Source organism: Tachyglossus aculeatus, chromosome X4 (genome assembly GCF_015852505.1).
Source record: "Tachyglossus aculeatus isolate mTacAcu1 chromosome X4, mTacAcu1.pri, whole genome shotgun sequence".
NCBI lineage: Eukaryota > Metazoa > Chordata > Mammalia > Monotremata > Tachyglossidae > Tachyglossus > Tachyglossus aculeatus.
Genome location: NC_052098.1, coordinates 27,459,189 through 27,485,701, shown reverse-complemented (window position 1 = coordinate 27,485,701; position 26,513 = coordinate 27,459,189). Strand labels below are relative to the sequence as shown.

Genomic DNA, 26,513 nt, shown 5'->3' with positions numbered 1-26,513 from the left:
TTAAATTCAATGGAAGGTTAAAAATGCATTATACAGTGTAAGTAAATTAACAAAAATATAATGTTTGTATACATTTGCCCTTTGGGTATGAAGGACAGGTAAGCAGCATGGCCTAGTACTTTCATTCAATTCAATCGTACTTATTGAGCGTTTACTGCGGGCCTCATGGATAAAGTATGGGCCTGTGAGCCAGAGGATCTAGGTTCTAATCCAAGCTCTGCTACTTGACTGTTGTGTGATCTTGGGCAAGTCCTTCAAGTTCTCTGTGCCTCAGTTTCCTCAACTGCAAAATGGGGATTCGATACCTGTTGTCCCTCCTACTTAGACTGTGATCTCCATATGTGATAGGAATTGTACTTGGCCTGATTATCTTGTATCTGCCCCAGTGCTTGGAATAGTGATTGAACATAGTAAGTGCTTAACAAATACCATTACAAAAAGAGATGAGTATTAATGTTTAGATTTTATTTATGTGGGTGGTTGTGTCTGATAAGACCAATTCATGATTGACAATTGCTTTAATATATTATGTATATATAAAGATTGTCCCTGGCTGCACCACAGCATTTGATATCCATGGTGCTGGCACAGTCTCTGTTTCTAACTCTTGATGTCCCTAACTCTCTGGTCCAAGACACTAGTCCAGTTCCTGATTGCTATACACTGGGATGACCGTTTTCCTCCAGTTGCCCTTTAACTGTCCTGTGTTCTGCCCAAGCACTTCAAGTTTCACTTCACTGGGACTGTAAAGTGTTTCCAATTTCCGTGACAAATTGAGTTCTTACAGCCATAAAGAGATCTGGATACTATAATTGTCCTGAATCCCTTCAGTTTGGTTGGCCTGAATATTGATAATAATACTAATGATATTATTTAAGCTCATAGTATGTACCAAGTACTATGCTAAATACTTGGAAGATACAAAATGGTCAGATTGGATATGGTCCCTGTCCCACACAGGGCTCAAAGTCTAGTAGGGAAAAACAGATATCTTGCCCATATTTTACAAATGAGGAAACTGAGGCCATGTTGGTGCCACACTCTTTGACCCTCCCAAAGGATACACTACTCTTCTTGATTCAGTTCAACACCTTCTTGTCTATCCTTGTGGATTGTACTATCCAAATAAGTAGAAATCAGTGACAGCATTCAACTCTGTGTTTGATAGGATAGTGATCTTGGGTTGCATATCATCATCATCAATCATATCTGTTGAGTGCTTATTGTGTGCAGAACATTGTGTTAAATGCTTAGGAGAGTATGATACAGCAGAGTTGGTAGACAAATTTCCTGCCTACAACCAGCTCAAAGTCTAGAGGGAGAGACAGTCAATCAATCAATCAATCAATCGTATTTATTGAGCGCTTACTATGTGCAGAGCACTGTACTAAGCGCTTGGGAAGTACAAATTGGCATCACATAGAGACAGTCCCTACCCAACAGTGGGCTCACAGTCTAAAAGGGGGAGACAGAGAACAGAACCAAACATACCAAGAAAATAAAATAAGTAGGATAGAAATGTACAAGTAAAATAAATAAATAAATAAATAAATAAATAAATAGAGTAATAAATATGTACAACCATATATACATATATACAGGTGCTGTGGGGAAGGGAAGGAGGTAAGACGGGGGGATGGAGAGGGGGACGAGGGGGAGAGGAAAGAAGGGGCTCAGTCTGGGAAGGCCTCCTGGAGGAGGTGAGCTCTCAGCAGGGCCTTGAAGGGAGGAAGAGAGCTAGCTTGGCGGATGGGCAGAGGGAGGGCATTCCAGGCCCGGGGGATGACGTGGGCCGGGGGTCGACGGCGGGACAGGCGAGAGCGAGGTACAGTGAGGAGATTAGTGGTGGAGGAGCGGAGGGTGCGGGCTGGGCAGTAGAAGGAGAGAAGGGAGGTGAGGTAGGAGGGGGCGAGGTGATGGACAGCCTTGAAGCCCAGGGTGAGGAGTTTCTGCCTGATGCGCAGATTGATCGGTAGCCATTGGAGGTTTTTGAGGAGGGGAGTAATATGTCCAGAGCGTTTCTGGACAAAGATAATCCGGGCAGCAGCATGAAGTATGGATTGAAGTGGAGAGAGACACGAGGATGGGAGATCAGAGAGAAGGCTAGTGCAGTAGTCCAGACGGGATAGGATGAGAGCTTGAATGAGCAGGGTAGCAGTTTGGATGGAGAGGAAAGGGCGGATCTTGGCAATGTTGCGGAGCTGAGACCGGCAGGTTTTGGTGACGGCTTGGATGTGAGGGGTGAATGAGAGAGCAGAGTCGAGGATGACACCAAGGTTGCGGGCTTGTGAGACGGGAAGGATGGTAGTGCCGTCAACAGAGATGGGAAAGTCAGGGAGAGGACAAGGTTTGGGAGGGAAGACAAGGAGCTCAGTCTTCGACATGTTGAGCTTTAGGTGGCGGGCGGACATCCAGATGGAGATGTCCTGAAGGCAGGAGGAGATGCGAGCCTGGAGGGAGGGGGAGAGAGCAGGGGCAGAGATGTAGATCTGGGTGTCATCAGCGTAGAGATGATAGTTGAAGCCGTGGGAGCGAATGAGGTCACCAAGGGAGTGAGTGTAGATTGAGAACAGAAGGGGACCAAGCACTGAACCTTGGGGAACCCCCACCGTAAGAGGATGGGAGGGGGAGGAGGAGCCTGCAAAAGAGACTGAGAAAGAACGACCGGAGAGATAAGAGGAGAACCAGGAGAGGACGGAGTCTGTGAAGCCAAGGTCAGATAACGTGTGGAGGAGAAGGGGGTGGTCCACAGTGTCAAAGGCAGCTGAGAGGTCGAGGAGGATTAGGACAGAGTATGAGCCGTTGGATTTGGCAAGCAGGAGGTCATTGGTGACCTTTGAGAGCGCAGTTTCCGTGGAATGAAGGGGATGGAAGCCAGACTGGAGGGGGTCGAGGAGAGAGTTGTTGTTGAGGAATTCTAGGCAGCGCGTGTAGACAACTCGTTCAAGGAGTTTGGAAAGGAATGGTAGGAGGGATATGGGACGATAACTAGAAGGTGAGGTGGGGTCAAGAGAGGGTTTTTTTAGGATGGGAGAGACATGGGCATGTTTGAAGGCAGAGGGGAAGGAACCAGTGGAGAGTGAGCGGTTGAAGATGGAAGTTAAGGAGGGGAGAAGGGATGGAGCGAGAGATTTCATAAGATGAGAGGGAATGGGGTCAGAAGCACAGGTGGCCGGAGTAGCACTTGAGAGGAGAGTTCCTCTGAGGATACCGCTGGGAAGGATGGGAGAGTAGCAGAGAGTGTTGAGAGCCGGGGGGTTGGAGAAAGGGGGGAAGAGACTTTGGGGAGGTCGGACCTGATGGATTTAATTTTGTTAATGAAGTAGGAGGCCAGATCGTTGGGGGTGAGGGAAGGAGGAGGGGGAGGAACCGGGGGCCTGAGAAGGGAGCTGAATGTACGGAAGAGCTGGCGGGGGTGATGGGCATGGGTGTCAATAAGGGAGGAGAAATAGTTTTGTCTGGCAGAAGAGAGGGCTGAGTTAAGGCAGGAAAGGATAAACTTGAAGTGAACGAGGTTGGCATGGTGTTTAGACTTTCGCCAGCAGCGTTCGGCAGCTCGAGTCATTAATATAAGTAAATAAATTACAGCTATGTACGTAAATCCTGTGGGGCTGAGGGCGGAATGAGTAAAGGGTGCAAATCCCAATGGAAGGGCAATGCAGAATAGAGTGGGGAAAGAGGAAATGAGGGCCAAGTCGGGGAAGGCCCCTTGGAGGAGATGGCACTTCAATAACTCTATGAAGGTGTGTAGTGTGATAATCTGTTGGATATTAAAAGGGAGGGCATCCAGGCCAGAGGCAGGATGTGGGTGAGGGATAATCAGATCACACAGTCCTTGTCCCCAGAGGGCTTACAGTCCCAGTGGGATGGAGAACAGGTATATAAACTTGATTATGCCCCTACTTTACAGATGAAGAAACTGAGGCACAGAGAAGTCAAATGACTGGCTCTGCCACTTGTCTACTGTGTGACCTTGTGGGCTTGAGTAAGGGGATTCTTGATGATCTACTTCCTCTGTTTCTTGCTTACATACCCACATTTGCCAAAGGAGTAGAGCAGGGCTATACTGTAGAGCTATAGAAGATTGCTCCACATGCCATCCAGCCCTAGTTTCATTGATGGAAATTTTTTAATAGGCTTCACCAATATTGGCAGTCAAAATATTGAGGGAGAATTACTTTATGATAAATATGGAAATAATTCACTTGTAAATTTTCTATTCAGCATATTTTGTTTGGTACCGTATGGCATATGAAAGGATTCACTTTTTCAAAACAAAGTAATGAATCATTTCCCTTTGTAATTTTGACATTCTATGATAACAATAATTTTGTCACAAGATGTCAAGAAAAAAACTAGAAAATGCTCAGTGGAGAAAATGCTTAGGTATTTATGTTCTGTATTATGGAGTGAATGTTACTGGAGTACTTAAATTATACTGCTATTTCTAGTTTTCCAACCAATTTCTCTCTAACTCCTCAGGCAAGAGCCTTGGAAAGACACTGGGAATGTAAACCTATTTCTCCCTGCTGTGACTATAATCAATATTTCTTTACTGACAGGGAGTAAAGCAATAAAAAGAAAATGAAAGATTGTGTGTTCCTCTCCTATAAGACTGTAAAAATAATCACACACCATTAGCATGTAATCATATGAATTTTGAAGGCAAATGTATACGTTTTGAAGCCACCACTGGACTTTCCTTCGGTAGAGAGAATTCCAAAGACACTGGACTAATTGGTATTTCTAGAATATTATCAAAAGGAGAAAACCTGAAATTGAAATTTCCATCAATCGTATTTACTGAGCTCTCACTGTGTGCAGAGCATTACACTAAGCATTTAGGAGATTACAATACAGCAGAGTTGGTCGACATGCTCCCTGCCTACAATGAGCTTACAGTCTAGAGGAACTTTGTTTTTAAAATGAAAGTTAGATACTGGTAAATAAAGTAACAGAAGCCAAACTCTCTCTCTCTCTCCCCTCCCACATTTTCAAATGTAGAACTATCATGAAGCCCTCACGAAAAGTAGAGCAAGAACTACCAACTCTCTAATAAACAATTTTTAGGCACATTAGAAGCTAGAGCATGTTTCACAAAATGTCAAGGAAATGAAGGTAATATAAAGGACTTTTACCAGTGCTTTAGCTAGTAGTTAGATTTCAGTAGCCTTTAGAGACCATTAAGTACCTTTTGGCTAATTGGCCAATGGTAGATTAAACCTCTTTTTATCCTAGCAGCACTACTGAACCACCTCTTGCACTCTGTCAGTGTAGTGTCTGAATGACAAAATAATATTGTGCATGAATAATAAGCAGAAAAGTGAAATTAACATTTCATATTTCAAATGCCATACAAGGTGTCAAGAAAACTTTCTGTTAAGACCCTGACAATCGACTTTTTTCAAACAATCTGATGTCGACACCTTATTGAGGTGAATCGTCCTAATTACAGCTAATTGCTTATCAAGAGAAGTCTTTACTTGAAGTGCAGATGTCTACCACAGTTGAACACAGCCCCAGTGTGCACATTAAAAGACAGGCAGGACACCTGAGGAACTACCTTATTATGAGGTCATACTGAATATGACTTGCAATTAACAAAGCAGATTTTAAGGATTTTTTAAGGAGGCACTGAGAACACTAACTTGTCTTGAAGTTTAGCAATTAGATTCCTTCAGAGAAATAAAGGTATCTCCTAATATATATAACACATATATCCTTTTCAATTATTCCTTGAGAAAGACAGTATTTTAATCTGTGATGTACATTTTTTTCCAAAGTTCCCATTAAATGGATATTCTGTCAGTATTTTCAGAAATCTTCAGTTTTCAAAAAAAGAGGCTTCACTGGAGTGAGGAAAATAGCTATATAGGAGATTTTGTTGAACAAAAATCAATTTGTCCGAATTCTATTTGTTTACTCAGTTCCTCTTGGAATGTATAACAAAAGTGGTCATCCTTAGGCAAAATAATGTAGTCATTTAGAAGCAAAAGAGAAAATGTTTACAGAAATTGAAACTTCCTATTAATTTCAACACAAGAGAAATATCACGCTTTTGTGAGTTTTACCAATGCTGAGATTTTAATGAGAAACAAACACCTGCAGGTATAGTGAAGCAAAGAGGGGAAATACCATTGGAAATAGTAAGAGATTGGATAATGTATTAAGACCAGAGTTGGTTACTACAAAACAAAAATCACTGACGTGCTGTTTAGATAATTTTTTTATATCTTAAAATATTCCTGGAGTTGGATCCCAAGTGAATTTGAGTCTAAAGCATAAAAAGTACGATTTTCCTGAACACGGTGCTCTAAGTGATAATCGTAGTTTCTTGTAAGGTCTAATATAAGGCACAGACATTCTGTTAACAAATAGTACTTGGTTGATCTAGAAGATAGGGTGCAGGAGTAAGAAAGTCACGTCCAATTCCACATGGATTCTCAGCTCAGATCCTGGTTTGTGCACAGTTTACCTTGCGAACATGATCCGAGTGACATTTCACAAATTCCTGGATAAATGTTGCTACACTCTGCCAGCCGAGAGACAGGCTATGTCATGCACAGATCAATAATAGCACTGCATTTCATCAGCCTCAAAATCAAAAGTGCTTCATCTGGCAAAAGCCATGGCCCTTGAGGATCTAACATATAGAAACTGAATACCCTACAAGGATTGTCTACTACCCTAGCTGCTAGGGTAAAGAATAAGACAACTCGGAAGATTCACAATGCAGTATGATAAAAAAGAGGACTTTGAAATTTTGGTATTACTAAAGGGGTAAATACAGATCATGTAGAACATACTGAATAATGGAATGCAGCTATTTAAAATTAGAACTTCCTGCCAGACAAAAAGCCTTTGCTTTAATTTAACTCCTGCAACCTATTGAAAAACTAGGAAATGCAAATAGCTAACTGCCATGTACAGATGCATATGAAGAAAACTGTAAGACACTTAGGAGATATGGGCAAAATTGAGGTCATTTTGTAAATACAGGTTCACTCATTCAATTGGTAAACAGTGTATGTAAATCGGCACCTTCTGAATCCTAGAGACACGTACAAAGCAAAGCATTTGTTCCACCTGAACTTAATATTTGGGAAAAGTCCTAAATTGGCAATTTTCCAAATGGGGCCAAACCCACCACATGGAAATTCAAAAGTGGCTTGAAGGAATCCTCTAAGAAGGTCTCTGTGATATTAGCTATTTAACAGCAACAAGTGGAAATGGAAAGAAGGCTCCATTTTCCCCACCTTCAAAACCCTCCTAAAATTAGACCTCCTCCAATATTTTCCTCAGTTTCTGTTCTCCCCCTGACTTGAACTGTGAGCCCCAAGTGGGATGGAGACTGTGACTGACCTTGTATCTACCCCTGCACTTAGAACAGTGGTAGGTGCATGGTAAGCTCTTAACAAATACCGAACAAAAAAAAAAAATTCCACAGGGGACATGACAGTGATCGCAATTTCACTTTAAAGTTTCTTACTTTTCTCCTCTGCTAAACAGATGGGGGCAGAGAAGAAGCTTCTACTGTCTCCCTCTAGAAGAGATAGAGTTCAGGAATTTCCAATTTTGTTTTTACTCCATCTCCCCAGCCTTACCCCTTCTCCTCTAGTGGAAAGAGCATAAAGAGCATGGTACTGGGAGTTGGGAAACCTGGGTTCTAGCCCCAGCTCCACCACTTGGCTGCTGTGTGACCTCAGGCATGTCATTTAACTTCTCTGTCCCCAGTTGCCTCATCTGTAAAATGGGGTTTTGATACCTGTTCTCCTTCCTACTTTGACTGTGAACTCTAGTGAGGGCAAGGACTGCACCTGACCTGAATACTTTGAATCTTACCCAGCACTTAATACACACAGTCGGAGCTAAACAAAGACCACAGTCATTATTTACCCTCTCTGTCTCAGTTTCCCCCTCTGTAAAATGGGGATAAAATACCTGCCCTTCCATCTTCTTAGGCTGTGAACCTCATGGGGGTTACAATCCTCTAGACTGTAAGCTATTTGTGGGCAGGGATCATGTGTACTAACTCCGTTAGATTGTATTTTCGCAAGGATTAAACCTCTACAAGCAGTGACCCTCTTCCTTATTGCAAATGAGATTATTACTGAATACACTTTATGCTAGATTATTTAGAATCTCATTTCCAAGTCAGCATTGTCATCGCACAGTGGATAGAGTCCAAGCCTGAGAGTTAGAAGGACCTGGGTTCTAATCCCAGCTCCACCAGTTGTCTGCTGTGGGACCTTGGGCAAGTCAATTTACTTATCTGAGCCTCAGTTCCCTCATCAATAAAATGGGGATTAAGACTGTGAGCCCTATGCGAGACATGGGCTGCATCCAACCTGATGAACTTCTATCTACCCCAGCGCTTAGTACAGTACTTGGCCCATAGTAAGCACTTAATAACACCTTAAAAAAAGTGGCAGAGCTGGGATTAGAACCTAAGTCTTCTGACTCCCAGGCTTGTGTTTTTTCCACTAGGCCATGCTGCTATATACTGTGTACAGACCACTGTTTTCTGTATTAATCAATCAATGGTACTTATTGAACACTTACTGTGTGCACAGCACTGTACTAAACATTTGGGAGAGTACAACAGAGTTGCTAGACACATTTCCGGCCCACAACAAGTTTACAATCTAGTGGATACACTTAATACTGTGATTGGCATTCAAAGGCACTCAATAAATACCATGACTATTAATATTGCTACTACTACTGTTGATACTGTCCCATGCAGGGCCTTTCACTGTTTTATTCTAGACTTCAAGCTTCTAGTAAGCAGGAATCAAGTCTACCAACTTTATTGCCTAACAATAGCTCTAATAATAACAATATTAATAATATTGTTAAAGGCTTCATCATCATCATCATCAATCATATTTATTGAGCGCTTACTGTGTGCAGAGCACTGTACTAAGCGCTTGGGAAGTACAAGTTGGCAACATATAGAGACAGTCCCTACCCAACAGTGGGCTCACAGTGCCAACCTGTGTATTAAGGGCTTGGGTAGATACAAGATAATCAGGTCCCACATGGGGCTCATGGTCTAAGTAGAAGGAAGAGCACTTACTGAATGCCCATTTTACAAATGAGGAAACTGCTGCTTGAAGAAGTTAAGTGACATGCCCTAAGTCACACAGAAAGCAGGTGGCAGAGCTGGGATCAGAACCCAGGTCTTTTCACGCCCAGGCCAGTGCTTTCTCCACTAGTCCATGCTGTATCCTCCCAAGCACTTAGAACAGTGCTCTGTACTAGTACGTGCTCAATAAATCCTTTTGACTGACTGATTTATGACACTTTGGATGTGGTTTAAACTGATTCTATGCTGAGATGCAGAAAATTGTGCTGATAATTCTCCACCCTGTTTTTGCAGAATTCAGGCATCCAGAACAACACAGTTAAATGGAAATGGAAAAGCTCACTTATTACTAATTCTTTAAGAAATTGTATATGGCCTTGGATAAACCATTCATTTTCTTTGTGTATCAATTTTCTCAGTTGTGAAATTAAGCTATGGGACTATCATTTCTTTTAAGTAGACAACATCTTTGGTAGTTCTTAAAAAAGGGTTTCCTAACAGCTAACATTTAAAAAGTAATCATTGTTAGAGGAGCACTGGCTGTTGATTGTTTTTTATAACTTTTAATGGTTCAAAAGTTCACAACATGAATCCAATGAGTATACTGGTTTATTACAATGTAATCTATGATCAGACTGGTTTAAGAACAAATGGATTAACGTATTAGGTTTACTGATATATGACAATGTACTGTTGCTTTTGCAATATAAGTTCTCTGGTATATTTATTCAATTGTAGTTCTACCATAATTCTGTTTCATAAATAACAGAGTAAAATCATAATTAATAAAACTACATTTGAGGAACTGTAACTTCAAAATAAACAAACATAATCATTTGAATATGTCTATGGCATCTAGTATATTCTTTACGATTATGTTTTCTATTTCCTAAGCATTTTCCTGTTCATTCAAGTTAATGCCAAGATTTTTAGAGAATGTTAAGTACATATTTCTCTTGGTACAAATCACAGTAATTGCCAATACTGTGGTAACAAAAAAAAAAAAGACCTATGCAACAGTCATCTTTGGAAGTTCATGCCTTTAGTAACACTGGGTAAAAATAAAGAATTCAAGGGTCCCAAAATACCATTCTAAAACAACACCTCTAGACTCTAAATTTGTTGTGGGCAGGGAATGTATCTGTTTATTGTTATATTGTACTCCCCCAAGCACTAAGTCTAGTTCCCTGTACACAGTAAGTTTTCAATAAATATGATTAACTAAACACTCATTTAGACTGTGCCCATGTGAGATGGACTGTGTCTGACCTGAATAACGTGTATCTACCCCAGCACTTAGAACAGTGCTTGACACATAGTAAGCACTTGGCAATACCATAATTCATTATTATTCATTCATTCATTCAATGAGGAGATTAGCGGCAGAGGAGCGGAGGATGCGGGCTGGGCTGTAGAAGGAGAGAAGGGTGGTGAGGTAGGAGGGGGCGAGGTGATGGAGAGCCTTGAAGCCCAGGGTGAGGAGTTTTTGCCTGATGCGTAGGTTGAATGGTAGCCACTGGAGATTTTGATCAATCAATTAATAGTAGTTGAGCCCCTGCTGCTTACACAGCACTATACTAAGTGGCTTCAGAGACTACAATAGAGGTAGAAGATCTTATGGGGTGAAAGACAAAAAATTATTTACAAATAAGAGAAAAAAATCTTAATGGTGGTATTGTTAAGCACTTACTATATGTCAAACACTGTACTAAACACCAGGATAGATATAACATCATCAGGTCAAAGTGTCCAAATGGTAGCATGTGTAAATTGATGTGCAGAAAAGTGTGACTAGAGGTTGTGACAGCAAAAGTACTAAGATAATAGAGAGGATACGACTTCGGAAAAAGAAAAATTAATTGGGAAAAGCTTCCTAGAAGAGGTAGAATTAAAAGAAGTGCTTTGAAGATGGGGAGAGCTGAAGTATGGCAGATTTAAAGGGGGAGGGAGTTGCAGGCATGAGGAAGAGTGTGAATGGTTGATGGGAAACAGAGTGATAACTTGAAGGAGCTGTGGGATCTATGCAGATACATATATTTTTTTAGGATGAGGGGATATATGAGCACATTAGAAAGTGGTGCCTCCCCCTCTAGACTGTAAGCTCGTTGTAGGCACTAAGATACTAAGTGCTGAACTACATTGACTATCTGTAGAACTCATTTTTCCCCTCCCAAACAGATTTCTAGAGCAACCTGACTGGATTGAATGTAATCTATGCCATAACTTTTAAATTTTTATTTCCTGCCCTGAACACAAACTGTCTCAACTATTCCCTCATCAATATGTTTTAGTGTGCAATTTACTGTCAAAAATCCAGACATTGTGTCATCATTTTCTATCAAAAATTGTGTTTTAGAAAAAATGCATTTTACCTTTCCCCCCCTAAAAACTATGGATCTATGGATTTTAAAATGTGTTTTGCTTAAAGGGTAGCAAATTAAGGAATACTTCATTGACTATTCAAAAGCAAATTATTAGTATGTAACATGTCTCCAGTTTGTTTTCAATTCTACATGCTTGTATCTGTGTTAAATGATGATGATGGTATTTGTTAAGCGCTTACTATGAGCCAAGCACTGTTCTAAGTGCTGGGGTAGATACGAGGCAATCAGGTTGTCCCACGTGGGGCTCACAATCTTAATCCCCATTTTACAGATGAGGTAACTGAGGCACAGAGAAGTTAAGTGACTTGCCCAAAGTCACACAGCTGACAAGTGGCAAAGCCAGGATTAGAACCCACAACCTCTGACTCCCAACCCTGTACTCTTTCCATAAACCACACTGCTTCTTGAAAATGCTTTATTAAACCTAAAATGTACTACTGGCCAAAAAGATACACTGTAAGATACAATGATTTAAATATTAACTAACTACAATTGTTTATTCTGTATGTTCATTTTTAAGTAGTACATTGAAAGGATGCATTATCAATTAATATGGATGCTTTCAACATGTCTTTAGTGAGAAGACTTTGAATCTGTTTGATATCTATGTGTCAAGAACTCTCTACAGACACAATACACTTTAGAAATATGATTCTGAACAGAAGAATATGGCATTTACACCTTGCTCTTGTTAAGTTTTTGGCCTCACACTTCCACCTGCTTTAGTTCAATTATTAGTGAAGCCCTTCCTGTCAAAGACTGTACTTGCAAACTCTGAAAGGTCAGGCAATATATCCTGCTTTATCAAATTTTTATCCCTTTTGGTTTGCTTTTGCAAAGGTGCAGAATTTTTAATATACCTGGAAAGAAAATTCATTATTTTAATTAAAAACTATTTTTAGAAAACTGATTCTGAAATTAATTTAGCATCATTAAGTTTATTGACTAATGAAGTGATACTATAAGTATTCAGGTTATCTTTACCCTATACCCTATAAAACACAGTGCATGTAATCTACGCTCTTTTAAATTAGATGGCAATAGTCACCCAATTTTCCAATTCCTATCTTGATATTTTTGAAATTGGTTAAGTGTGATTTTTAATTATTTTTTTATCTCACCAAAAGTCAATCACGTCAACTTAACACCATTGAGTCAGGTAGTTTGGGATTTATCTAATTTTTTTTTTTAGAGTAAAAACATAAATATTGGGCTGAATTTTTCCCATTAGCAAATGAAGTTCTTAATGAGGCAGATTAACTCTTTCAGGCCATGAAATTCTATTTAGTACATTGGAGCAGTAGTGCACTAAACTAAATGTTGGCAAGTTCATGGTAGAACTTTCTCCTTTTTTTTTTCGTTATGGTATTTGTTAAGTGCTATGTGCCAGAACCTGTACTAGGCAGAAGAACCATACGCTGCTCATTGTTTGAATGATGGTATTTATGGTTTTTTAGGTGGTATTTGTTAAACATTTGCTATTAGTCAAGACAAAATAATCTGGTTGGATCCAGTCCCTGTCCCTCATGGGACTCTTGGTCTTAGTAGGAAGGAGATCAGTTATTGAATACCCGTTTTACAGGTGAGGAATGGAAACTGAGGCACAGAGAAGTGACTTGCTCAAGGTCACAGAGCAGGCAAGTGGCAGAACTAGGGTTAGAACCAGGGCGTTCTGATTCTGAGGCCTGTCCTCTTTCTACTAGAGAAGCAGAGTGGCTCAGTGGAAAGAGCATAGGCTTTGGAGTCAGAAGTCATGGGTTCGAATCCTGACCCTGCCACATGTCTGCTGTGTGACCTTGGGCAAGTCACTTAACTTCTCTGAGCCTCAGTTCCCTTATCCGTAAAATGGGGATTAAGACTGTGAGCCCCACGTGGGACAACCTGATCACCTTGTATCCCCCAGCGCTTAGAACAGTGCTTTACACCTAGTAAGCGCTTAACAAATGCTATTATTATTATTATTACTACTAGGCCACATTGCTTGTCAGATGGATTGTGTGATTTCCCTGTCTCCACCCTTGGCCTGGCAGGCATCATAAAAACATTGCCAATACCTGTCCAGGAAATGGTTTCTGGTGGAAAGACAGTGTTAATGTGTCCTCTTAAGTGCCTGATATTCATTTTTGCCATGCACTACTGCCAGGAAAGACTAGGGTTATTTGACTTTTTTTTTTTTACCTGCATCTATCAATCAATCAGTGGATTTTTTTGAACACTTACTGTGTGCAGAGCACTGTACTAACCACTTGGGAAAAGTACAATGCAACAGAGTTGGAAGACACTTTCCCTGCCCTCAGTGAGCTTGCAGTTTAGTGAGGGAGATAAACATTAATATAATAGCCGAAGGAGCGTGGCCTAGTGGAAAAACATGGGTCTGGGAGTAAGGGTACCTGGGTTCTAATCCTGTCTCTACCCCTTTCCTGCTGTATGACCATGGGCAAGTGTCTGTTTCCCCCTCTAGACTGTAAGGTCCTTGTGGGCAGGGTCCTCATTGGCATTCTATTATGTTGTATTTTCCCCAAGAGCTTTGTCCAAGTGCTCTGCACTTAGTAAGCACTCGATAAACACAACTGATTAAACTTGTCTGTGCCACAGTTCCCTCATCTAAAAATAGGAATTCAATACATGTTCTCCCTCCTTCTTAGACTGTTAGTCCCATATAGGACAGCACTGTATCCTAACTGATTATCTTCTATCTACTGAGAAGGGCAATGAGAAGCAACGTGGCTCAGTGGAAAGAGCATGGGCTTTGGAGTCAGAGGTCATGGGTTCAAATCCCAGCTCTGCCAATTGTCAGCTGTGTGACTTTGGGCATGTCACTTAACTTCTCTGTGCCTCAGTTACCTCATCTGGAAAATGGGGATTAAGACTGTGAGCTCCTTGTGGGACAACCTGATCACCTTGTAATCTCCCCAGCGGGAGGTTAGAACAGTGCTTTGCACATAGTAAGTGCTTAACAAATACCAAAATTATTATTATTATTATTACTGCAATGCTCAGCACAGTGCTCAATACAGTGACACACAATAAGTACTTAAATACCACAACTATTACTGTTATTATTATTATAATTCTCCACATTATGTTCCAGAAATATTAAGAAAAATATTCAACTAAAGGACTAAAGGAAAGTCCATGTTTTTTGAAAACTTTTCTTGAATGCTTTAAGAGATTCATTACATTGCCTATGGAATGCTAAAAAGATTGGAATCCCTATTGGGAAACAGTTCTTATGGAAATATATTTTCACTACTAGTCGGTTGAACAGAAGCCTGATTCAATTCTTGCTCTGTGGAATCTTTAGAGAAGAATCTAAACTTTATGTCTTCAAAATGCAATAATTTTATCATTCATCGTTCAAAACAGACAAAAGAAGTGGAAATCTTTGGGCAGAATGGAAAATTCAGCATGACTAGAAGACTGAAGAGCCAGGGTAAATCAATAACTAAACTTAAAATATGCATCACCAAATTTCAAATAAAAAACATATCACAGAGATCAACAGATGCCAACAAATCCTCAGGTTGGATGAGCTTCAAAATCTGTCTGTAAATGAACATCTGGAATGTTTAATTCTCAAATCCAGGGTTGATTTTATACTGTTAGAGCCTTGAGGGATTATAATAAAGTATTGACGGCAAAAACATCTGTCCTCACCTATTAAGGGAGAGCTTTCTTTCCGTCAACTCATCAAAAGGGCTAGTTTACAAATAGAGGATACTAATACTAAAGGAGGTAGGGTTAGTTCATCAGTCTACTATGTAAACTGCACACTGTAAATGAAATGTAATTCTAGTCAATTAGGATTTACACTGATTTCACTCAATCCATGGTGAATGAAAAGTCTCATTTACAGGCTTTGAAGCCACTTCAGAAGTGAAAATTTTCCAAATGTTAAACCTCACATGTTCTCCATTTTAAAGAGTGTCTGTTTCTTTCCATAGGCAAGAGACATATAATATCTTGTACAGCAAAGATATTTAAATTCAAAAATGAAAATTAAAGTCCCTTTCATAATGACACATTAAAGTATGACACGTAACTTACTTGCTAACAACCTGAGGCTTGAAATGCCTACAGTAAGTGAGTTTTGGATAGCTTCCTATATAACATTAAAAAAAGAATGTGCATTTTACACACACCACTTGATCCTCTGTATCATGGTGTTCTCACTAAAATGTGCATGAACTCTGCAGTGGTTGCAGTGTTTTTTTTTTTAAACTCCATTTTTACTTGGCAGGTATCCCAAGTATCTTCTTAAAACACGGATTTCCCATTTGGTGGCATTGGAACATCCCTTTGGTAATTAGAAAAGAATGCAAAGGTTTTCAGAGCAGTGTTTGCTGCTGCACAGCAAGCCTGGAGATAGTCTAATAGCCCATGGAGATTAATGAGGCCCCCAAATCTGAATAGCCATCTCACAAGGTGTACTGCTGGTGATAGAGAACTACTAGGAAAGAATGGATGGCTCTGTCTGCCAGTCACTCAATCATTTATTGAGCATTTTCTATGTGCAGCTCACTGTACTAAGTGCTTGGGAGAGCACAATACAATATGACATACACAGTCCCTTCCCACAACGAGCTTACCATCTAGAGGGGGAGCCAGACATTAATATAAATAAATAAATTACAGATATGTGCATAAGTGCTGTGGGGCTGGGCGAGGGAATGAATAAAGGGAGCAAGTCAGGGTGACACAGAAGGCAGTGGAAGAGGAAAGGAGGGCTTAGGCAGGGGAGTCCTCTTGGAGGAGATGTACCTTCAATAAAGCTTTGAAGGGGTGGGGGAGAGTAATTGTCTGTCAGATATGAAGAAGGAGGGTGTTCCAGGCCAGAGGCAGGATGTGGGAGAGAGGCAGGTGGTGAGATAGACGAGATCGAGGTACAGTGAGAAGGTTAGAATGAGAGGAGCGAAATGTGCGGCTTGGGCGCTGTGCAAATCGTTACCACTATTGGAAAAACAATTTAAACACATGTCCTACAGGTGGTGGGATACCTTCTACCCAAGCTGAGGACATCAGTCATATGACTGCTGATATTCTCCAATTACACCCACTCCCTCGGAGAACTCATTGGTTCCCACGGCCAAAATTACCATCTCAATGCTGATGATTCCCAAATTTACCTCTCCAGCCCTGATCTCTCTCCTCTGTAGCCTCATGCTTCCTCCTGGATGTTCCACCAACACCTCCAACTTAATAAACCCACAACAGAGCTTCTCATCTTCCCATCCAAACTCTGTCCTCACCTTGTCTCTCTCATCACTGAAGACAGCAACGCTATCCCTCTTGCACAATCTCGCAATCTTAGCAATATCCTTGACACCTCTTATTCACGTACATATTCAATTCTGTCACTAAATCCTGTGGATTCTATCTTAACAAAAACTCTAAAATCTGCCTTTTCCTCTCCATCCTAATTGCTACTATGCTGATCCAAGTACTTACCCTGTTCCACCTTTCCTACTGCATCGGCTTCATCGCTGACCTCCCTGCTGCTTCCTGGCTCTCCCCACTTCAGTCATTACTCCCCTCTAAACTGTAGGCTTCTTTAGGGCAGGGAATGTGTCTGTTATACACTTCCGAGTGCTTGAAGCGCGGAGAAGTGTGGAGAAGCAGCGTGGCTTAGTGGAAAGAGCATGGGGTAGGGAGTCAGAGTACGTGGGCTGTCTGCTGTGTGACCTTGGGTAAGTCACTTCACTTCTCTGTGCCTCAGTTTCCTCATCTGTAAAATGAGGATTAAGACTGTGAGCCCCATGTGGGACCATCTGATTACCTTGTATCTACCCCAGCGCTTAGAACAGTGCTTGGCACATAGTAAGAGCTTAACAAATACCATCATCATCATCATCTAGTACAGTGCTCTGCACACAATAAGAGCTTAATAAATACAACTGATTGATTCACTCTTGCTGTCTGGATCATTTTTCTCACAAATCTTTCAGTTCATGTCTCCGCACACTTCAAGAACCTCTTGCCCATGTTCCTCCACAACATAAAGAAACTCAATAAGCTCTACTATCTAACCTCGCTGATTTCCTACTACAACCTAGCCTGAACACATCAGTCTTCTAACACCAACCTACTCAATGTACCTCATCTCAGCTCTCTCATCTATGTTGCCGCTGACCCCTTGCCACATCCTTCCTCTGGCCTGGAACTCCCTCCCCTTCATAATGGACAGACCATCACTCTCCCCACCTTCAAAGCTTTATAAAAAAAAAAATCACATCTTCTCCACGAGGCCTTCCCTGACCAAGCCCTCACTCTCCCCCTACTCCTACTCCCCTTTCTGCAACTCCCCTTTCTGCATCACCTATGAACTTAGATCTGCGTCTTTTAAGCACCCCACCCTCAGCCCCACAAATATTATGTATCTATCCCTAATCTATTTTAATATCCATCATCAATCATCATCAATGCTATTCAATGAGCACTAACTATGTGCAGAACACCGTACAAAAGTGCCTGGGAGAGTACAACAGAGAAGTCAGTCATGTTCTCTGACCACAACAAACTGATACTTTAGAGGGGGAGTTATGTATTAACTTAAATACATAATTTTTGATATATGATTTAAAGAGATATACATAAGTGCCATGGGGTTGAGGATGGGGCAAATATCAAATGCCCATAGTTTACAGAGCCAAGTGCACAGATGATACAGAAGGGACAGGGATCTGGGAAAAAGAGGGCTTAATCAGGGAAGGCTTCTTGGAGGAGATGTGGCAAGCAGCATGGCCTAATAGAGAGAGCCTGGGCCTGGGACTCAGAGGACCTAAGTTCTACTCCTGGCTCCACCGCATGTCTGCTGTGTGACCATGGGCAAGTCACTTAACTTTTCTGTGCCTCAGTTACCTCATCTGCAAAATGGGGATTAAGACTGTGAGCCTCATACAGGACAGGGACTGTGTCCAACCTAATTAGCTTGTAATAATGATGGCATTTGTTAAGCTCTTACTATGTGTGAAGCATTGTTCTAAGCGCTGAGGGGGACACAAGGTGATCAGGTTGTCCTACGTGGGGCTCACAGTCTTAATCCCCATTTTACAGATGAGGTAACTGAGGCTCAGAGAAGTTAAGTGACTTGTGCAAGGTCACACAGCAGACATGTGGCAGAGCCGGAATTAGAACCCATGACCTCTGACTCCCAAGCCCGGGCTCTTTCCACTGAGCCACGCTGCTTCTCTACCCCAGCGCTGAGAACAGTGCCTGGCACAGAGACAGCATTTAACAAATACCATCTTTTTTAAAAGAGAAGATGCAACCTGTCTCCCCTATAGACTGCAAGCTCCTTACGGGTAGGGGTTGTGTCTACGAACTCTGTTGCACTGTAGTATTTCCCAAGTACTTAGTAAATGCTCTGCACACAGTAAGCATTCAATAAATACGACTGACTGATTGATAAGTAATCAGTGATGGTCAGTGCCGCCCTGGGTTTCTGAGGAGCACTTTTTAGGAATGCACTATTCAACCCAAATAAGGAAGGGCTAGAAAAGCTGCAATAAAAATTGTCAGCCTTACCAAACTCAAGACTGGCTCACCCATGGGACTACTCCCATGAACTAAAAACTCGCAGTGCTCTATTAGGAAAAAAAAAAGGCACATGAATTCAACACAGATTGATGCTTACATAAGGATGCTCATGAACTGACCAGGTACTTAGTTGCCACTGCAACATTGAGCGAAACAAGACTATCTGATGAAAGACATAGAGGCACTTTCTTCTTATTCAAAACAACACCACTGGTGGTAGACTTGGTGTTGGTTTGGGATTTCCTATCAGGCAGGTCTCCCACATCAGCCAGATGTCTAAGTGACAAAACACTTTGTGGTCATCATTAGGGACCATCTCTATATGTTGCCAACTTGTACTTCCCAAGTGCTTAGTACAGTGCTCTGCACACAGTAAGCGCTCAATAAATATGATTGAATGAATAAATGAACATACACCACCAACGACAAATGCCAAATAAAAAAAAGAAATTTCTTTAAAGAGCCAAACAGTGGATAGTGACTCCAAAATCTGATAAATTGATCATCATGGGAGTTTTCACTGCACAGGTGGGTAGAGATGCTGAAACATGGTAACAAGTCAGTGAATTTCATGACTTAGAAAGCTAAATAGCAACGATCTACTTTATTCGGCTAATACATCAGCTCATAATCACCAACAGAACCTTCCACCTTCCAAATAAGAGACAGACATCAGAAATGCACTCCAGGTCTATAAAATGCCATCATATAGATTACATCATCTTCCATCTTTGAAAGATGTATAGATCACTGCAGCCATGCAGGGAGCTGAGTGCTGGACAAACCACTGAATCATATGGTACAAATGTGAACGATCAATAAAACTAATGCACCCAAAAGTGGTGACCAGTCTACCAAAAAGGCTAAATGCCAAGCTTTCAGAAAATAAAGAAACCCTCAAGGTGCTCTGTAACATTACAGCAGCCATTTCAGACCAAAGAATCCCAGTACAAATACTACTGTGAAGAGAGAATAGCCGTCCCTCTGAAAAACTATCCAGAAGTCATTACAACTGTGAAAGGCAAGAAAACACATAGCTTGATGAAAATGACAGATTTTAAATGTCTACTAACTCTTGCATTGTCCTTTCCCAAGTGCTTAGTACAGTGCTCTGCACACACTGTAAGCGCTCCATAAATACCCTGACAAGCAGTTGCTCTTAATAAGACATTGGAAAGTCAAAGATGCATAATCCATATATGGCACCGGGTTATTCACTGATTCATTCATTCAATCATATTTATTGAGCGCTTACTGTGTGCAGAGCAGTGTACTAAGCATTTGGGAAGTACAAGTTGGCAACATATAGAGACGGTCCCTACCCCACAACAGGCTCACAGTCTAGAAGGGGGAGACAGACAACAAAACAAAACATGTGGACAGGTGTCAAGTCATCAGAATAAATAGAAGTAAAGCTAGATGCACATCATTAACAAAATAAATAGGATAGTAAATATGTACAAGTAAATAGAGTAATAAATCTGTACAAACGTATACACAGGTACTGTGGAGGGGGGGAAGGAGGTAGGGTGGGGGGATGGGGAGGGGGAGAGGAAAGAGGGGGCTCAGTTTGGGAAGGCCTCCTGGAGGAGGTGAGCTTTCAGTAGGGCTTTGAAGAGAGGAAGAGAGTTATGTTAAGATATGAATGGGAAGTTTATTTAAAACTTTACATTTTAAATACAAAGCAGCAACCTTCTCAAGATGGATGCTTTTCTTTCCTTCTAAAAGCAGATATACGCATGAACGTGGACTGGAAGATTTTTCTTTTTCTCTTGAAACCTCTAATTTCTTCAAATCAATTCAATTGTAAGACTGAATAGAACACTTGGGAACAAGGGTGTTTGGTGTGATTAAGAAATTCACATTAGAAGCCCAATTTAGCTAAATGGACCATTGGACAGGTAAATTACAGTGCAATAACTTACACATTTAAGTTAGAATCTTCAAATGCTTTAAAACTATTATTTGCAACCAGTAATTGGGTAAAATTGTTGGTGTAAATACTTAATTTACAATAAAAATGGTAAGTTTTTCTGCTTAAAGAAAAATGTAAAAAGTAAATTTAAGAAAATTTCTGAAAATTAATTATGATGCTGAAGAAGAGCGTTGAACATAGATGAGGAAAACAGGTAAAACACATGTGTGCCGGGGGGGACAGAGAGGAGAAATTGGTAGCCTTCCAAAACCATCGGCTCTTTCAATGCCTTCCCTCAATCAGAAAATTTAGCAATATAGCAATTTTGATTAATGTGCAATTGCTTGGCAATGATTTCAAATGTGCAAATATTACAAACATGTACATATCATATTCTTAAAATCTCCATTTCTGAAATTTGATATTTTCATTCTATTTTAGAATAATGTGGAATTTTTTTTTACCTGTATCACCTTTTTGCTGGACATCAATTTCTGATCCATTACATTTTGCTGATTTATAAGCTTTTCATTGGATGATTTAAATTCCTTAATGGAAGCTTCAGCTGTTCTTTTGGCACTCTGTAGAATGAGAACTTGCTGCTGCAAGGACATAATCCTATCCCGTAATAAAACAACAGAATTTCCTGGTTTCTGGATATAAATATTCTTCCGTTTCTCTCTGGTAACTGAAAACAAAGTATCAAATAGCATCAAATGTGCAGTTTTTGTTTTCTCTCTCAGGACTCTTAAAGATCAATTGATAGTAGTTATTGAGCATCAACTGTGTGCAGAACATTGTAAGAGCAAAGGTAGAAAATAGTGTCAAGGAGTTCATGAGAGAGACAGACACAGAACAATTTTCAGATAGGAGAAGAAGATAAAAGGATGATATTAGAAGGAACTGCTTCAAATGGTATGTACAAAAATGAGTATTTAAGTGATTAGGTGACAGGAAGGAGGGATAAAACCCAGGCCGATTAGAAATTAATTGGGGGAGGGCTCCTGGAGAAGTTGAGATTTCCAAAGGGCTTTGAAGATGGGGAGAGCTGTGGTCTAGTTACGAGAGCGCAAGGCAGGAAGGGCATGAACAGTAGAGTCGAGAATTTATCAATCAATCAATCGTATTTATTGAGCTCTTACTGTGTGCAGAGCACTGTACTAAGCGCTTGGGAAGTACAAGTTGGCAACATATAGAGACAGTCCCTACCCAACAGTGGGCTCACAGTCTAAAAGAATGAGGCATAATGAGAAGGTGAGCATGGGAATATTGAAGAGGACAAGCTGGAGTGTACTGGGAGCAGAAAAGGTATAAATGAGGGGAAAGGCCAATGATCAGATGTTTCTGCTTGATTCAGAGATGCTTCCTTACATCCTCTCTCTGGCCTGTATCTCCCTCCCCATTCATATATGACAGAACAGAGCTTCATTAAAATCATATCTCCTCCGAGAGGCTTCCCCAACTAATCCCTCATTTCCCCTACTCCCTTTCCCTTCTGTGTCACCCTTGCACTTGAATTTGTACCCTGAAAACCCTTGCTATTCACCTTAACCTCAGCTCCTCAGGACTTAAGTACATATCCGTAATTTATTTTATAACTGTCTCCCCCTCTAAGCTTGTAATCTCCTTAAGGCAGGGAATATGTCTACGAACTCTTTTGCACTGTACTCTCCCCAAGCGCTTAGTACAATACTCTGCATACAGTAAGTGATCAATAAATACCATGGATTGATGGACTGAACGGGTAACCACTGAATGCTTTTGAGGACCAAAGAGTCATGTTCAGTACAACATTTCAGAAAAATGATCAGGGCAGCAAAGAATCATGTTCTCACCTTTAGTGATGGTGGATGGATAAAATTTCTTGGAAGGAAATTGTGTCCGTTTTATAGATGATTTTACAAAATCTTTTTTGTGGATATTGCGCTGAATAAAAAGCCAAAACAGGTATAGGGTAAAGTATTAAACTGAAACAAATATGTCAAATATAAATGATCTTACAATTTTCAGACAGAAAAATGAAATCATCCTTACATTAGTCCAGCTACAATTTCTACACTAAAAATATTACTTATGTATTTAAATTCCCAAGAATTAATAAGTTGAATAATTAAAGTCAGAAGATAAAGTTCATTAAACAGAACCAGAAAGCCTACATAACAACTGTGATGAGTGCTAGAAGGGTCATTTTCCTGAAGTTTAGTTTCAAAACACAACAAGCAATAAGATCCCAAATCTGGTTCAGGTGATATTTCACCCATTTGTGGATTATATACAGTGCTTTTCTCCTTAGTAATAACAATGATGGCATTTGTTAAGTGCTTACTATGTGCAAAGCACCGTTCTAAGCGCTGGGGAGATACAAGGTGATCAGGTTGTCCCATATGGGGCTCACAGTCTTAATCCCCATTTTACGGATGAGGTAACTGAGGCTCAGAGAATTTAAGTGACTTACCCAAGGTCACACAGCAGACACGTGGCGGAGCTGGGATTAGAACCCATGACCTCTGACTCCCAAGTCTGTGCTCTTTCCACTGAGCCACGCTGCTTATATGACACAATGTGGATCTTAACTTGCATTCCACATCATTTTACCTATTGGCCTGGCTTATCTACTAACGTCACTGGGTAGGACAGCAAGGTGAAAGAGAAAGGGAAAGGGAGGCTCAAGAGGGGCGATGAATTGTATTTAGCTCTATGGTTCTTTCTAGGCTTTAAACTTTAGGCAGCTAGTCCCCAGAGTCACACTGGACCCTACCTTCAAAGGGCTATGGATAATATATTTTTAAAAAGTTCATTTTGTAAAATAAAATGGAAACACAAGAAATATTAATTACAATATCAACTTCTGCAACAAAAAGCAACTACTACAAAGATTGTTGGGTAATTCTTTTGGCATTGCATTCACACAAATAAAAGTTGAACTCAATAGTAACAATAACATACACTTGACAAGTCAATTGTGAGACTCTCAACACATGTAAGCATAAAAGGAAACTGTCCTACAGTTTTTGATTGTTTAAAAATATGTAAAAATGCATGGTATACCTTTTTAGGATATAATTGCTCCCTGCATTCTACATTTGATTCAGTTTGTGTCATGTGATTATCTTCTGTTTGATATTTTCTTTGGTGATCTTTTCCATCTCTTGTTGGACTGTCTTTTAAAGTAATTTCTGCCTGGCATTCAGAGGTCTGTATTTCAGAATCACTGAATTAACAAGAATAAATATTAGTCAATTCAATTTCTTCTTTTAGTTCCAAGTCTACAGTCATTTTGTAAATAATCCATTCTAGGTAATGTTGCCAATGAAGACTTGCTGGGAAGCAGCAAGGCCTAGTGGAAACAGCACAAGCCTGCGAGTCAGAGGACATGGGTTCTAATCCTAGTTCTGCCACTTTCCTGCTCGTGACTTTAGGCAAACCACTTAATTTCCCAGTGTTCCCGTTTCCTCATGTTTAAAATGGGTATTCAATACATATTATGCCTCCATCTTAGAACATGAGCCCCATGTGGGATAGGGACTTTGTCCAACCTAATTAACATGTATCTACCCTAATGCTTAAAACAGTGCTTGACACAGAGTAAGCGCTTAATACCACAAAAAGGGTTCATTCAGCAAATGCTAGTATCTACTCCTTTAGTTATTTTCCTTTTTTAAAACTCATATTCCTGACCATAAAGGTACTAGTTACACCTACTGATGTATGGATTCATTCATTCATTCATTCCATCGCATTTATTGAGCGCTTACTGTGTGCAGAGCACTGTACAAAGCACTTGGGAAGTACAAGTTGGCAACATATAGAGACGGTTCCTTCCCAACAACAGGCTCACAGTCTAGAAGGGGGAGACAGACAACAAAACAAAACATGTGGACAAGTCAAGTCATCAGACTAAATAGAAATAAAGCTAGATGCACATCATTAACAAAAAAAATAAGGGGGTTAATGAGGGAAGCTTCCCGGAGGAGGTGGTCTTTTAGAAGGGCTTGGAAGGTAAAGAGATGAGATTTAGCTCCAAAAATAAAATTGCTTGATTGATTGATTTGGCATACTTAATCAGGAAAGGCATCCCAGTCTACATGATGTATAAGTGACTGATCAATCTTGATCCAGTGCATTTCACTGAGCACTGCATTCACTGCAAAATGAATACTTTAAGAAGTGGTATATTTTTGGTACATGTCAAATTAATGGTAATTTTCAAATGTGAAAAATGATTATGCTACTAGGTTGCTCCAGCAACACTTAAAGATAGAGTAATTTGCATTTGAATTTTATTTTCACTTTAATTTTTCTTAGGACAACACCTGGAACATAGTAAGTGCTTAACAAATACCAAAAAAATTAAAAATTAAAAACAAACAGGATAGATCAACCAGAAAATACAAAGAAGCATATCAGATTGGAACTCTGAATTGAGCGTCTACACTGAAGGCTCCATGTCTTTGGAATTCCTTTATTTCTTCAGGCTTCAAACTTTAGATATTGCTGCAATTTATACAATTAGTTCACTGAAAACCAGATCATTATGTACACTTCTTGAAATTGAAAAGATATTCCCATTAGCAATAGCCTTACAATTAGCAACTGGCCTAACAGTTGGATTTGAACATAATATAATGGCAGTTTCTGTGGAGTGTAGGGGGTGGAAGCCAGATTGGAGTTTGGAGAAGAATGGCAGGAGGGAGATGAAGTGATAACTGGAGAGAGTCGTAGGATCGAAGGAGGGTTTTTTTGTTTTGTTTTGTTTTTTAAGGATAGGGGTACATATGCATGTTTGAAAGCAGTGAGAAGTCATTGGAGAGTGAATGGTAGAAGATGGCAGTCAGGGAAGGAAGAAGGAAGGGGGCAAGTGTTTTGATAAAGTAAGATAAAGTAAGAAGGGAGGGGGTTGGCGGTGCAGGGTAGATTTTGAGAGGAATTGAGATATATATCCTTCAGAGATACTGCTGGGAAAGATGGGAGTATTGATATCACTACTTATTTGAAAGATGGGTGTGTGAACAATATAATTTCTGATAGCTCACCTCTTCTTTGCAACTTTTTAAATGAAAAGCTGAATCAAAAAGGAAAGATCTAATCACATTTCAAGGTTTTCAATGAAATATCTTCTCAGCTTTACCTGCTGAATTTCTTTCTTCCTCATTTTATTAATTGCTAAAGGCATAAAACCCCAATGCAGAAGCACTAGTATTAGTGCAGAATGCATTATTATACAGGGAGGGCTGATGAAAATACAGACGTTTTGAGGAAATGAGAACCTAGTGGCTACGTGGCACTGTTTTGTTTTTTTTTTTTTTTTTTTCAGAAAGAAAAGTTTACTTCTTTCTATGTATTTACTTGGCACTGTTGAAAAAATATTAAAGAGTTATGTAAAACTGAATAAATGTGATAAACACATATTCAAAATCTAATGAAGGAGCCCAAGTTCAGGTCATACTTAATACAATTAGTTGATTATTTCTACAAGGCGATGAATATGCATTATCTTTTTTGGAATAAGTACTGATATACAAATTCTCCACCAAATGTAATAGGTACTCTACTAATTAATTTGAATGAGAAAAGCTGAAATAGAATGTTT

At 40.1% G+C, this 26,513-nt stretch overlaps 1 protein-coding gene across 1 annotated transcript in view; it reads right to left on the bottom strand.

The window, feature by feature from the left end:
• CNTLN (centlein) overlaps positions 1 to 26,513 on the bottom strand; it is a 245,707-nt gene that overhangs the window by 40,649 nt on the left and 178,545 nt on the right. Inside the window, exons 25-27 of the mRNA XM_038769522.1 lie at positions 23,972 to 24,134; positions 22,759 to 22,849; positions 21,388 to 21,611 (exon numbers count right to left, since the gene is read on the bottom strand). Of these exons, the coding sequence (XP_038625450.1) occupies positions 21,388 to 21,611; positions 22,759 to 22,849; positions 23,972 to 24,134 (478 nt within the window). The remainder of the gene's footprint in view (positions 1 to 21,387; positions 21,612 to 22,758; positions 22,850 to 23,971; positions 24,135 to 26,513) is intronic.